Genomic DNA, 12,824 nt, shown 5'->3' with positions numbered 1-12,824 from the left:
TGGAGCGCCACCTTTGACCTAGGCCTACCTAATTACCATAAAACTTTTCGCGAGGGCTGCACGCTCTATGAATAAGCTGCCATACATGCAGACAACTGATAAATAACCCCCACTTCAAAAATTCAGGAAAAATACTCACAAGTTCATCAGGTGTTCAAGACACATATCAAAATAAAGCACACTTCCTCATCCTCCATTTTCCTTTCCTTCTAAAGCAGTCCGGAGGCCTGCCCATGGCCAAATTTAACATTGACACCTACACTCCAATGCCCAATAGAGCAAGGGGGGGCGTTTTGCCTGACACTTTAAGACATACAAGCTGGCAGTCCTGCTCCTAGATTCCTGCTCCTATATTCCATCCTCTTTGTTTGCAAACCATCGAGTCCAAGTTCCACGACATCTATACTCCAATATGGAGTTTTTCATAGCTACACATCGTGATTCGGCCCGCGCAGGCAATTTCAAGCCTTACTCAGGCTGGCCTGCAACCTGAGGGTGAAAGTGAGCTAGCTTCCATGTACTATATTGTAAAATCTTCCACACGCGTCAAATGGAAGCAATGGTCCTAATTATCCTTCCTTTTTTTCTTTGAATATTCTGGTGGGGTAGGAAATGACTTTGTGAGACATTTCCATTCCAATTTTATAACCTAAAATAGTCACGAGGCAGATCCCTATTATGAAATTCATGTGTATAGTCCCTTGTACTTACAATAGAGCCATTTAGGGCTGACTTTATCTAATTTTTAAGTATGGCTCCTGGCTACAACCATTCTACTAAACGAATCCTAAAGATCACAGATGTTGACATCATGTAAATCGTAATTTAGTCACTTGCTATTTACAAGTAAGAAGATTATTATGGCTGATGTGACCATGGGTTGCAAAACAGCTCTGATCTTTATGCAGGCCATTTTGTTTTCGTCATAATGAAAACAGGCAGCTTTTTCACACAAAATGTCAGAGATACAACGTTCCTCTATTAATTTGTTAATTCAAGAAAAATGTACAAAGAATAAACCGTTTTACGTTTTCAACATCATGCATGGCGAATTGAAATTCAACCCTTGGAGTTTGAGAGGGGAGGGTTTATTGGATGAGGAAACATCGTAAGGAGTATATACATGTCGCAATTACATTTTGCTTCCAGTGCCCATGTGAAAAAAAATGTGCATCCCTGCGTGCTTTTCAGAAATGTTCACCCTTGCTACGCCATTGTTATCATCTTCAGCCGGAGAACATTAAAATCGGGTTACATTTACCCCTTTCAACAGAAATCAAACAAATGAAAAGAAAAAATCGCTTCGTTTAAAGTGCACACAAGTAAGCGATGCCGTATATAATATTTGTCGCTCACAATACTCTCCGTAAATAAATACCTAAGGCATGATTATGCAGGAAAATGCAAAAACGAGATATGTTATTTAGTAATAAGTTATCAGAGCTAGGTTTGCGGCTCCAACCATCTGCATGTTCACAGACATTTATCATTATACGATATCACTTATCGGACAATGAGACAATGGAAAACATACGATAAAAACGCTGTTTAATACGTTCCAGCAGGCTGTCCGAAACCACGAGATATTCTGCAAAAAAAATATCAAATCGGTCGGGAAAACCTATACAGCGTCGTTCAGTTGCAGAGTTTTTTACAAATTACACCCCAAATGAAAAATCGGGTGTTAAGTATCCCCCCCCAAAAAAAATCGCTTCGTTGCTAGAGCACACAAGTATACGGTGTACAGTTGACACTTCTCATAAAGATATAACGCAATACTTCTCGTAGATATTCGTAGACTTCTTATGCAAGGAAGCGCATTCTTATAAAACAGGTGTTGCTGTATAGTAATACATCATCAAAGACTTGTGGCTCAACTTTAACCATCGCGATTTAATTCACAGACATTTCATCATACAATATCGTTTACTGAACTTTCACTGTTAGTGGCTGACATGACAGTCCGTCGATAAATTGAGGGTAAGTTTGAGATAAGATACCTTTAAATTTGTGAACCACTGGTCGATTTACCTGGTACTTTTGTATCAGGTTACCATAAAGATTTGGCCAGCGGTGCATGATACAATAATTCAAACTTGCCCAAGCGTCACGTCATTTTGCTCATTACCTATACCGCTCTTACAGGGCACTAGGAAGGGAAAACGTCTTTCACCGAATCTTTCACTGTGACGAAAATATTTCTCAGCTAAGGTGCGTTCGATTAGCTTACACATGGCAGCTCTGAATTAGAGATAGTTGTGTATGCTACGTCAAGCAAACGAGATGTTGGGGACGAGGTTAAACCCGGTAACTTTAGGAAGCTAATCAAACGCATATACTGTACATGTACATTGTATAATACATGTACAAGCCGACTCGCAAGGCATACGCTTGTCTAGGATTAATACTTGCTGTCCTCATCATCAACGCATGGCTTTCAATGCTTCTGGAAGTGCGCTCACGTGTCATCATGTGCATGTACTTGTGGAAATTTTGACCAGTATTATGTTCCATGTACAAGGATTTGCTCTTCCATCTTAGCGCGCTAGCCGTAAAGGCAGTGGGGGAGGAGCCGAAAACTTGCTTCAACGGTCTGCGGCGCCTGGCCTGCGAAAAAAAAGACCTTCACACATATCACAATAAGCAGTGTGAGCAAAGTCACAATAAACCGTGACTGCATTTTAGCAATAACACCACTTGTATGTGGTCAGTCGACGAACAAACCCTTAACGATGCATTACGAAGACATTTTACACCGGGTAGGCCATTTTGGCAAGTACCAAAAGTTGGTTATCGTTCTCGTGTCTATGATAGAAATCCCAACGGCATGCCATTTCCTAGCCCAAGTGTTTCTGGCTGCCAGCACCGATCACTGGTGCATGGTCCCAGCCAGCCAGGCCGTCAATTGCAGCCGACTCCAGCTCGACTCGGTGTCCACCTGTCAGGAAGCACAGAAAAACGAGAGCATCCCTTACGAGCTGGACGCCGATGGGAACCGTGTCTACTCCTCGTGTGAGCGGTACTCGATTGAGGAAGACATAAGTGAAAACGCAACGGACGTTATCGCCTGTGATGCTGGCTGGGATTTTGACAGATCGCGCTACAAATCAACCATCAATGAAGAGGTAATAGGCCTGATAACACGTTAGAGCTAGACGAGCTTTGAAGTTTGTCACGGTGAAGGGGTGACATATTAAGATTTTCTCTCCCATTTATATACCTTTCCATGTTGTTTTGGCAGACTATCCAGTGTTCGCCGACGCCGATTATCGTGCCATTCGTTTGTCTAACAAATGGACACAGACACTGTGCCCAGATCCCCGTATCGTGGGTCCTACTGTTTGCGGGAAAATGTGTGGAGAACTTTAATTGTTCTGCAAGTGGGTTTCTGGTTTAGAAAAGAACGTACACGTGCCTTCTTTGCTAACAAATTCTCCACAGATTTTGAACAGTTGACACAGGGGTATTCGTCAGCCCATCAGCAGCTGATCCGACCCGTGGAGCAAACATTCAGTGTGCAAGACTTTGATTTTTTGGCAAAGATAATTTACGCTGGGTATGAATAATTATTTCTAAAATTGCATTTCCTGGCATCCAGATGACATCACAGGATAACTGTTCTATCGTAACACTGGAAAATTAAGAGAAGTTAGTTTAGCAAACTGTACTATTTTTGTTGTTTGCTAGTGACTGTGAAAGCCCGCAAAGCATTTCCTAGTAGATCCCTTCCATTTAAAAAAAATACCATGGCATTTTATAACCCACTATAAACTTGATACTCTAATAATCTTTCCGGGGCTATATCAGCCGAGACTTCGCCGAGAGTGCATGGTGTCAGCAACAAACTTAAACCCGTTTATTGGTCAATTTTTGTCACAGACGCGAATACTTATAAGGTGTAGCCTCATCGGTCCCTGTGCTCTGTGTTTCCGTTTTGGGGTTGATTTTTATCATAGCATTTCACTTCAACAGTTCAACCTGGTGTGCGACCGGGAGGACTTCGCTGGCATCGCGCAGTCCGTCTGGTTTGCTGGTCTTTTGACGGGTTCCCTGGTGTGGGGATCGGTGGGCGACTGGTAGGTATTTGGGTACTTAAAAGGGACTTTTTCCTGGCTGTATTGCACTTGCAGGCAACTGTATGTCTATCCTTTCCTTTTCCCCAGTACCCAGTTATCCCTTTTCAATGACAACACTAAAAAGGGGGAGATTCTTCACCATGTGATCAATGCACAGTTAAGTGAATAGTCACACTCTATTCACACGTGCCCACAGGGAAAGCACACACGTATCCACAGAAACTACCATGTATATTATATAGGAAATATTATATAGGAAATATACCAACGATTTCAAGCCCGAGCTCGAAAGTACAACATACCTCGTATTTACAAGTCAGTATACAACTTATAATTTCTAATTCGACCGTACGACCTGCAAGTCGTATGTAGGAGGTATTAGGATTCATAGTCGTGCGCAAAGAGATTTAGGCCTAGGTCGCGCACATCGACAAATATGCCGCCCGAGTTAGCTGAGCGAGGAGGTACTTTTTCAACGTGTCCCTAATATAGCTTTGAGAAGTGAAGTGAACTTGAACGGGGTGTCCCTCATTTGTTACAGGCTCGGAAGAAGAAAGACATTTTTCCTTAGCCTGACACTGGTTTCTATCTCGTCCATTGTGACCGCTTTTGTTCCAAGCTTCGCTGCTTTCACCACCCTGCGATTCTTCACTGCCGCTTGTGCGTGTGGAGCCGCCTTCATGACGTTTGTCATATGTAAGTGAAGTAGGTCACGTGTGCAAACTCCTACCGAATCAGATAAAGCGTGAAATAACACCCAATACGATGCTATATAGGCCTACACGAACTGATTATTATTTTTGTAAAAAAAGATATTGTAGACCTATAGGTGTTGTATTAACCGTGCAAAGTAGCCATACCGGGTGTTTGTACGGAATCAAACAGATACAAATATATCTAGATAACTGTAAAGTTCAGGACTATATTTCTGGGTACATTTATGCCTAGTTTTTACAAACCGAAGGCATTTAATATAGCACAGAAGAACAAGGTCCTTGGTACTTCATAAATTACTAACTTCCTTTAATAGTTGCCTTGTATTATCAGTAATAGAAAACAAAAGAAAAACTAAGCATTGGAACCTACAATTATTTTGTTATACGACCTTGTATAAACAGTACTGTTCTTATCTGTGTTCGATTGGTACCCATTAGCACCCTGTTTGTATAGCCTCGGAAATAACGCTCCAGCTAGTGTTTCCACTACCCTGGTACTAGACAGAAATATATATAACTATGAAAGTCAGATGTTCATAATTTTCTCTGATGTCTTTCACAATTTGCTGTGATCGTTCGGCAATATCGGGTTTCTTTCTTCCATCACCTATGAGATCCAACATTGCCTGATCTGACAGGCAGAAAATGTTTATCCAGTGTGCATAAGCACTGTGCCGGGGCGCTTCAAAATCATCAGGGACTTACGAAAAAAATGGAAACGTTCGAAACAAATTATTGATTGTCTGCTACAATGTTATAACGAAATGAGAAAGAAATGGTGGCAATCAGACTTCGGAAAAATCACTTTTTGGGGGTGATTTTGTTTTGTGGGAATAATTAAAAATGTAATTGGTTAACCCACAAAAAATTGAAAAGAAATTGAAAGATAAGTGACCAGACAAGAATTTCATTTGTGTTTCAGAAATCTCAGGGATGTTGGCGTGCATGCTATTGGGCCATGAACGGTGCTGATTTTACACTGTTTTCAATGGGGCCTGAATTAGTGGACTGGACCCAGAACTTAGTGCAAATTCGCCCCTCGGTATGGGCCTCGAGCTGGACCAAGAGAGGGCGCTATTTCCTTTGCAACGGAGGTTCCTTTGGGGCCCAGTCTGATTGCAGCCATTTTTCAAGTGGCAACCCTTAACTTTCTCGGGCACTCAGGACCATTTTTCAACCGTAGTTTTTAGCCCTTCTGCTCTCATATGAAAGCTCAAAGACCCAGGGAGTTGATCCTGGCAACGATTTACACAATCTCACCATTTTGGGGATCAAACAATCTCCTTTTTCAAAAGATACTGAGGGGGGCACTTTTAATGCTAATGAGCTGGTCAAAATTCTCACTTGAATTAGTGGTCTGCACCCTTTGGTGCTAACTGCGCATCGCTGGTTCACTGAAAAACAACTAGGAAATGCAAGCGTTGCAGTCGCATCCCTACCGACAAAAAATAAACACTCCCGACCAACGCGGCTCTTTTCAACCGATGAGGGAGTGCTTCTGCTCGAGGTAGATGGGGAATTTACGCAGAAGTGAAGAATTCCAGCCATACAATTCTACAATTAAAGCAATTTTTCGATTGTAAACGAGTTCCTCGATTTACTTAACCCTAACCTCAATGACAACTATAAACAACTATACTACTTAGTAGTAAAATGTAGCATATATGTGGCTTTTTTAAGTACATGACCTTATTGTTCTCTGAAGCCATAAAATACTATTATTAAGACAATGTACTACACAGTCCTCTGGCACCATGAATATATGCCCTTGTTGTTCGCTGTAAGAGTGTAATAGCCAAAAGTAGTGCTGGGTCCTTCTGGCTCAGACTACAACGTAGTATTTTGTAGTATTGAGTCCTATGCCTGAGGTGATATGCAAGGGTCTGGCCCATATAGATTTGGAAAAGAACTGGTGCAACATTTGAGAAAAAGAGATATACCAAAGAGCCAAAAAGTGAAGGTGTTTTGAGAGTGCATGTACATGTACAAATATAGGCAATCTACGTGCGCTGTCATCTATATCGTTTTGCCCATTGTTCACTCATACTTTTCAAAATCACGGTTATACTCGCAAGACTGTTGTCTAGAGCTCGGTCTAGGTCTTCCCTCCACTGAGATACGCGGAGAAACGCAGACAATATAGACGTAGCCGTAGCTCTGAAAGCCGGTTTCGGACAAGCCCGCTTCTGACATGGCCGCGTCCTAAACTGCCTTTCAGAACAACTGCTAGCTCTATTTTCTACGCAAACGTACGCAAAAGTTGGCCTTTATCTAAAAGCTCAAGCGTATTTATCTTGGAGTTTTCAATTTTGCGGGAAAGCTTGACACTAGCTAGACATAGCTTCATACAGCTCAGAAAAACAAAAAGCGAAGCTCCAGCATTTACCTGCTCAATTGATCTAGCTTTGCTGACAAAGAGACAAAGATGGTGCTCGTTTATCGGCATCGCTCGAAATGTTTGTGTGTCTCCTCCGTATCTATATACCGCGTGCGCTGTACGACGATAATCCGTGGTAAATGTCATTTATCAGCTAAGTAGGACTTTTACTGTGGAGGTCGCAACCCCCGGAGAGAAAATACACATACCGACATCTAATCAGACCACTATATATAGCTTGTGTGAAGAAAACTTGTCTTTTCTTTTCGCTTATTTTTGCCTTTCTTGGTTTTTCACAGCGTTAGAGATCGTTGGAGCAAGCAAGCGTGTACTGGTCGGGACGGTAGCGGCGATTATGTTTGCTCTCGGCTACATATTTTTGTCCTTCTTTGCGTACTTCATACGGGAGTGGCGTCATCTTCAGTTGGCAATATCGCTTCCATACGTCGTCGCTTTTCTACTTCTGCTGTAAATATACAGAAGATACACGGTTACGCTTGTTCATTTTTGTTGGCAACGAGCCATGCGTGGTCACAGTAAGGATATCTTGATACCGATATATATGTATAAAACGCTTATCACATTTCCCCAGATCCTCATCATCTTACTTCTCGTTGATGTACAATGTAAATATTCACATCAATAATTGTTTGTCAATCTTGTTTGTGCATCCATTTGAACTTGGGCTAAATTAGGCCTCAACTCCCACTCAATAGGAAGGAAGACATGATATCCTTGTCATTTATTGTTGTTAATATTGACTATTTTTTTCAACCTTTCCCGAAGAAAAAAGACCAGCTTTTAGACCTGACATGTTTTCTGTTTACCACATATACAGTGTAATTTGAACTCAAAGAGACCTTGCCGATAGATGGTATCATGCAAAAGAGAATAAGCACAATGTCATGTAGCACTCAGTGCTTGAAAGTCCAGAAATGTGTCTCGGCTACCTTTTTGAACAGAGTTTTTCCGGAGTCTCCACGCTGGCTGATATCTAAGGGCCGCTTCACGGAGGCTCGGCAGATCATTGCCAAGATCGCCAAAGTGAACGGCACCGAGGTCCCGGTGAGCCTGCTTGAGAATCTGGAAAACTTCCAGGACAATGAAAAGGTGGGTAGGCATTTCAGTAGAGCCACAGGCAAGCAGCTTTGAAAACCTCTTGAAAATATTTACTCGAACTATGATAAATTCTGACTTGTTTAATTTTTTGTCCATTTTTAGGATCACAAGCCGAAATCTTTTCACCGAACGACTCTGCTCGATCTTTTCCGAACTCCAAACATCCGCAAGAAAACTTTTATTATCTTCTTTGCCTGGTGGGTAAGCAAACCTAATGGGATACCGTTAGGCCTACTAACTGTATATTGATTTAAATGGATGACTCTTAAATTCGCTGCTGTGTAAAACTGCCCGAAAATCAGGAGACTAACCACTGGTTTTAGACCATTTTATATTACTACAGTGAAATGCAAAAATAGGGAGCATTTTACGCAAATTGGTTTTTAACTGTCATCCATTTTAATTGTTTGAAATTAAAGAGATGTATTTGCTTTCATTTCACAATGCCTTGACTACTCTTTTACCAACGATGGCAATTAACGTTATGTTATACCTCTGACGTAGATACTGTATTTCCATTGGCCCAGAACGATCACATGGCCCCAATGAGATGCCAACTAGAGTACTGGAACTTTGTAGTTCTGAGTTGGCTAGACATCTCTGCTGCTACTTTGAGCTCTGCTTCTATCCAGGCGTTTCCCCCCGTCAATGGAAGACGGCTAATGTCATCTACAAGAGGAACTCAAAGTCTGATCCATGAATGTATCGACCAAAGTCCTTCTGAGCAACATCACTTAAGCATAGCAGCACAGCTACATGCATTCTTGTTTAAGAACCAGCTCATCTCAGACAGACAGTTTGGGTTTCAGACCTCATCACAGCACTGCAGATCTTCTGACTATTCTATCACAACAGTGTTCCAATGTCGTTATCGTTAAATCATACAGTATGGTGCCCAGCCAGCATTCCAAAACTCTCATGCAGGGACTGCTGTGTACGAAAATATTCATTGGTACACATGTACTTCTGTTACTTTCACTGTATATACAGTTGATAATGGTAAAATCTGGTGGAAGCAGCAATCAGAGTGTGCTGCAATTTTCGCTGACGGTTGACGTTTTTGGAGTTCATTTTTTCGTATAAGTTTCTTATCATAATGCCTGCTGAGCTTAAAGGCACATGCAGATTTTCCACCAAAATGGATTTTAAGACTTGAAAAGATGCTGCTTTCAAGCAACAAAAGTGCGACAAGCACAATTAAACAGATACGGTGATGCACCGATTCCGCGCGCGTCGCGCAACTCTCTTTGCAGCAAAAGACCGACACAACTGTCGCTTCGATAAAATTCGAGACCTAGTGCACAGAAGTCAAGCAAGACGAATAACACGAATAGCGTCTCCTCGAGTACAGTGAGACCCTCGGATTGTCAAAACATCATATCTAAACTACCCGCACAGCATTCAATGATAGTTAAACGACACCTGATGGCGTTGATGTGATGTTATTTCATAATTTTCTTAATCCCAAAATATGATTTATTGTAACGGCTATTTTGTGGAATACGTTTGTTATTTGATTGACATCCACGTTACAAATCAAGAATTTACAAGCAATGGTGAATTTAACACTGACTAAATAATAATAAAAATTCAGGTATTTTTCGTGCAGAAGTGGTTTCACTGATGCCTCTTCCAAAGATATGACGTCATCGTTTTTCTCACGATTATGGAAATTGGTATCATGACAACCAAATTCAAACACTGCTGAATAAGCCCTTTCACCAGGATGCTAAAGAGCCTATAGATCGATCACTGACTATCTATTCTACCCTGACAGGTTTGTAGCCAACATGGCTTACTACGGATTGTCTCTCAGCACCTCCTCGCTGGGAATCGACGATTACGTGGCCGCCTTCGTGTCGGCGGCACTGGAGATTCCGAGCTACCTCTTCTGCTGGTTTTTCATGGACAAATGTGGCAGGCGGTTCTCCTTGGCCAGCCTCTTCGTGTCTGGTGGAGTCTTATGTCTCATAACCATATTCGTTCGTGAGTTCATTTTGACTGTCTCTACTTCAGAGAAAAGTACAATAAACATAATGAGTCTCCTTTCGGTGTCCGTAAAGAGATGTGCACTTGGTCTGTCCAGCGCTTGAATCGATACCGGATCCAGCTAGGTTTCCTCGCGTTTTTTCGGCATGTAATCCGGACCCTTTTCTTTCAGCTGTTGGTGTCGGCCGCGTCGTGGTAGCTATGATGGGCAAGTTCGCCATTTCTGCTGCCTTCAGCCACATTTACATCTACAGCTGTGAACTGTTCCCGACTGTCATAAGGTGTGAATGGCCGCATGACTAATGCAAGACGTTGAGGGCAGCAGATATAAAGAAGAAATCATCTTCATAATGCATGATACTTTAATAGCATTAAACAACAGCAACAGTACTGGAAATGCTGCGGTACCACATCATGAGAGCATTTCAATTGAAATCACAATTCGAAGAAGTCCAAACAATTTTGACTTATAAATCTACACCATAGAGCAGTTTCAAACGTTAAGCAATTTTTATTTTTGTGAAATAGTTGGTCATGAAAGTGATCTATACAGACAACACTATTAACGATCGATGAAACCCAGAAATAAACAAAAACTGTTCGTACAGTTGACCTGTTGATGACTTACATTGCCGCAACACTTACACTGAACTCTGTGTTCTACACAGGAGTGTGGGTTTGGGTGCGTCTTCAATGGCAGCCCGCATCAGCGGCATTCTCTGCCCCATCATCCTTATCCTGGGCAAATACTGGGAACCTCTGCCCCTGTGTGTTTTTGGAGGTGGGTCCGTATTGGCCGGGTTGCTGTCGTTAATTCTTCCAGAGACCCTGTGCCGTGACATGCCCGACACCGTACAGGACGGGGAGGACGCTGGTTGTAAGTCCCGCGACATATTCCCATCATCTTATGTGCGACTCAAATAAATTTCTTCCTCACTTTGGAGGAAAAACCGTACGTCAAAACACTAAGATCAGTTTTCCGAAGCCACGAGACAACAGATACTTACAGACAGTAGGCCTACATAAGTTGAATCAAACATTTTGGCGGAGTGTAGCTGACCACTTTCAACTCGAAAAACCTTTGCTGTTACGTTAAAAAGAAGGGCTTGCTTGGTCCAATCATCCACCCTTTCCTTTCAAATCTGCAAGTCGGACTTTCACGGTCCCTTTATTCTTTCACTTCATACAGTGGGTCTGAACCTTGGACGGTGCTGCCAGAAAGATTCCCTCGACAGCAATGACTCTAAACCTCTGGACAACTACCTCCCGCTGTCTACGATCGAGAAATCTCGAAATGAGCGGGCTGTTTGAACTCTGATGCTAAAAATCAAAATTTTTGTGGCTCTTTCTTTGTTGGACCTTGTTTTGAAATAATGTTTAAATCAGTTTTCATTGGTTTGCCAATATTCGTTAGTTCCTTAATGTGTTTTTTCCATTTGAAAGGGCTACTAACTGTAAAGTTACGGTTATTTCCATTCGTGGCCTCTTATGAATGCCACGGTCTTATAACATAAAAGGGCACAATGTCTTTTTCTTCTCTTTCGTGAAAAGTAAACTCCTTACTTGTTAATTAAAAATGAGTGACTGAAGTGTTGCAGGACTGTAAATAACGATTTATTCTTCACATTGGTGCACTTTTCTGTTTTCAGGTTGCAACTCCTATTGTTTAAAGGTCTTGACATATCTTCATTGAAACTATTTTATTGAAATTTCCAAATTGTAAGACAGTAATTCACAAGTTATGATTGACTTTGATATACTTTCCTGTTTTCAGGACTCTGGAATTCAAGAACTCAGTTCAATCGTTGTACAGTTAGTTACATTCTTACCATAATAAAAGATCTTAAACTCATCATTGAAACTGCAAACTGTCATTTTATTAAGAGACTGTGGACCTGTTGCAAAATATTTCCATTACGTTGGACACTTCGCCGTCTTCAGATTTTAGACTACTGGAAGAAATCAAAGTAAAAAGTAATATTTCTGCAGTTGCTACATGTAGTCTCTATATATACAATATAGAAAGAAAATCATTCAAAACAATCTATCTTGTAGTTTATGGTATTTCATTTACCTTGTAATGTGTTATTATAACAGAGAGAGGATTTCTAAAGCATAAGAGAGGCTGTGGAAAAATTTTAACGGAGTGCGCATATATTAAATTGTATTCTTTTAAATATTTGTATGTCTTTACTTTACCTCAAATGCACAAAGAAGAAATACGAATCAAGAAAGTAAAGAGGCAATATAACATAGAACAGAATAACATGACGACAAGCAAAATGGCTGTGGACAGTAAGGACAACAGTGGGTGAGTAGATAGGGGTTGACGTAAGAGAAATCTGAATGAGATGAGAGGCTGATGATGCAAATGTGGAAGAACTTTTGACCTTAATTGATGGTCAATCGGTCGAATGGCTCTCAGAGTGTTCAGTTTGTAACTTAAGTGTCAAAAAAACCAAAGTAAAATGGCTTGTGGCATGTACCATTTTTTACGTGTGCTTTATCATCAAGTTTGTTAGTAATAATGATGTGCGTGGACGCAAT

The 12,824-nt window shown here is 41.3% G+C and overlaps 1 protein-coding gene across 1 annotated transcript; it reads left to right on the top strand.

Moving 5' to 3' along the window:
- Positions 1-2,087: 2,087 nt before the first annotated feature.
- Positions 2,088-12,824, top strand: LOC110978069 (organic cation transporter protein-like). Its single transcript, XM_087139746.1, has 10 exons — positions 2,088-3,125; positions 3,973-4,076; positions 4,618-4,772; positions 7,469-7,637; positions 8,132-8,279; positions 8,391-8,485; positions 10,066-10,274; positions 10,450-10,558; positions 10,946-11,154; positions 11,467-12,824. The coding sequence occupies exons 1-10, from the start codon at positions 2,733-2,735 to the stop codon at positions 11,586-11,588; spliced, it is 1,713 nt and encodes a 570-aa protein (XP_086995872.1). The 5' UTR covers positions 2,088-2,732; the 3' UTR covers positions 11,589-12,824.

This window comes from Acanthaster planci, linkage group LG08 (genome assembly GCF_054643075.1).
Source record: "Acanthaster planci isolate LZ-2023a linkage group LG08, COTS_SCS, whole genome shotgun sequence".
In the NCBI taxonomy this organism is placed as follows: domain Eukaryota; kingdom Metazoa; phylum Echinodermata; class Asteroidea; order Valvatida; family Acanthasteridae; genus Acanthaster; species Acanthaster planci.
The sequence above is the reverse complement of the archived record's forward strand: the minus strand, read 5'-3'. Positions and strand labels throughout refer to the sequence as shown.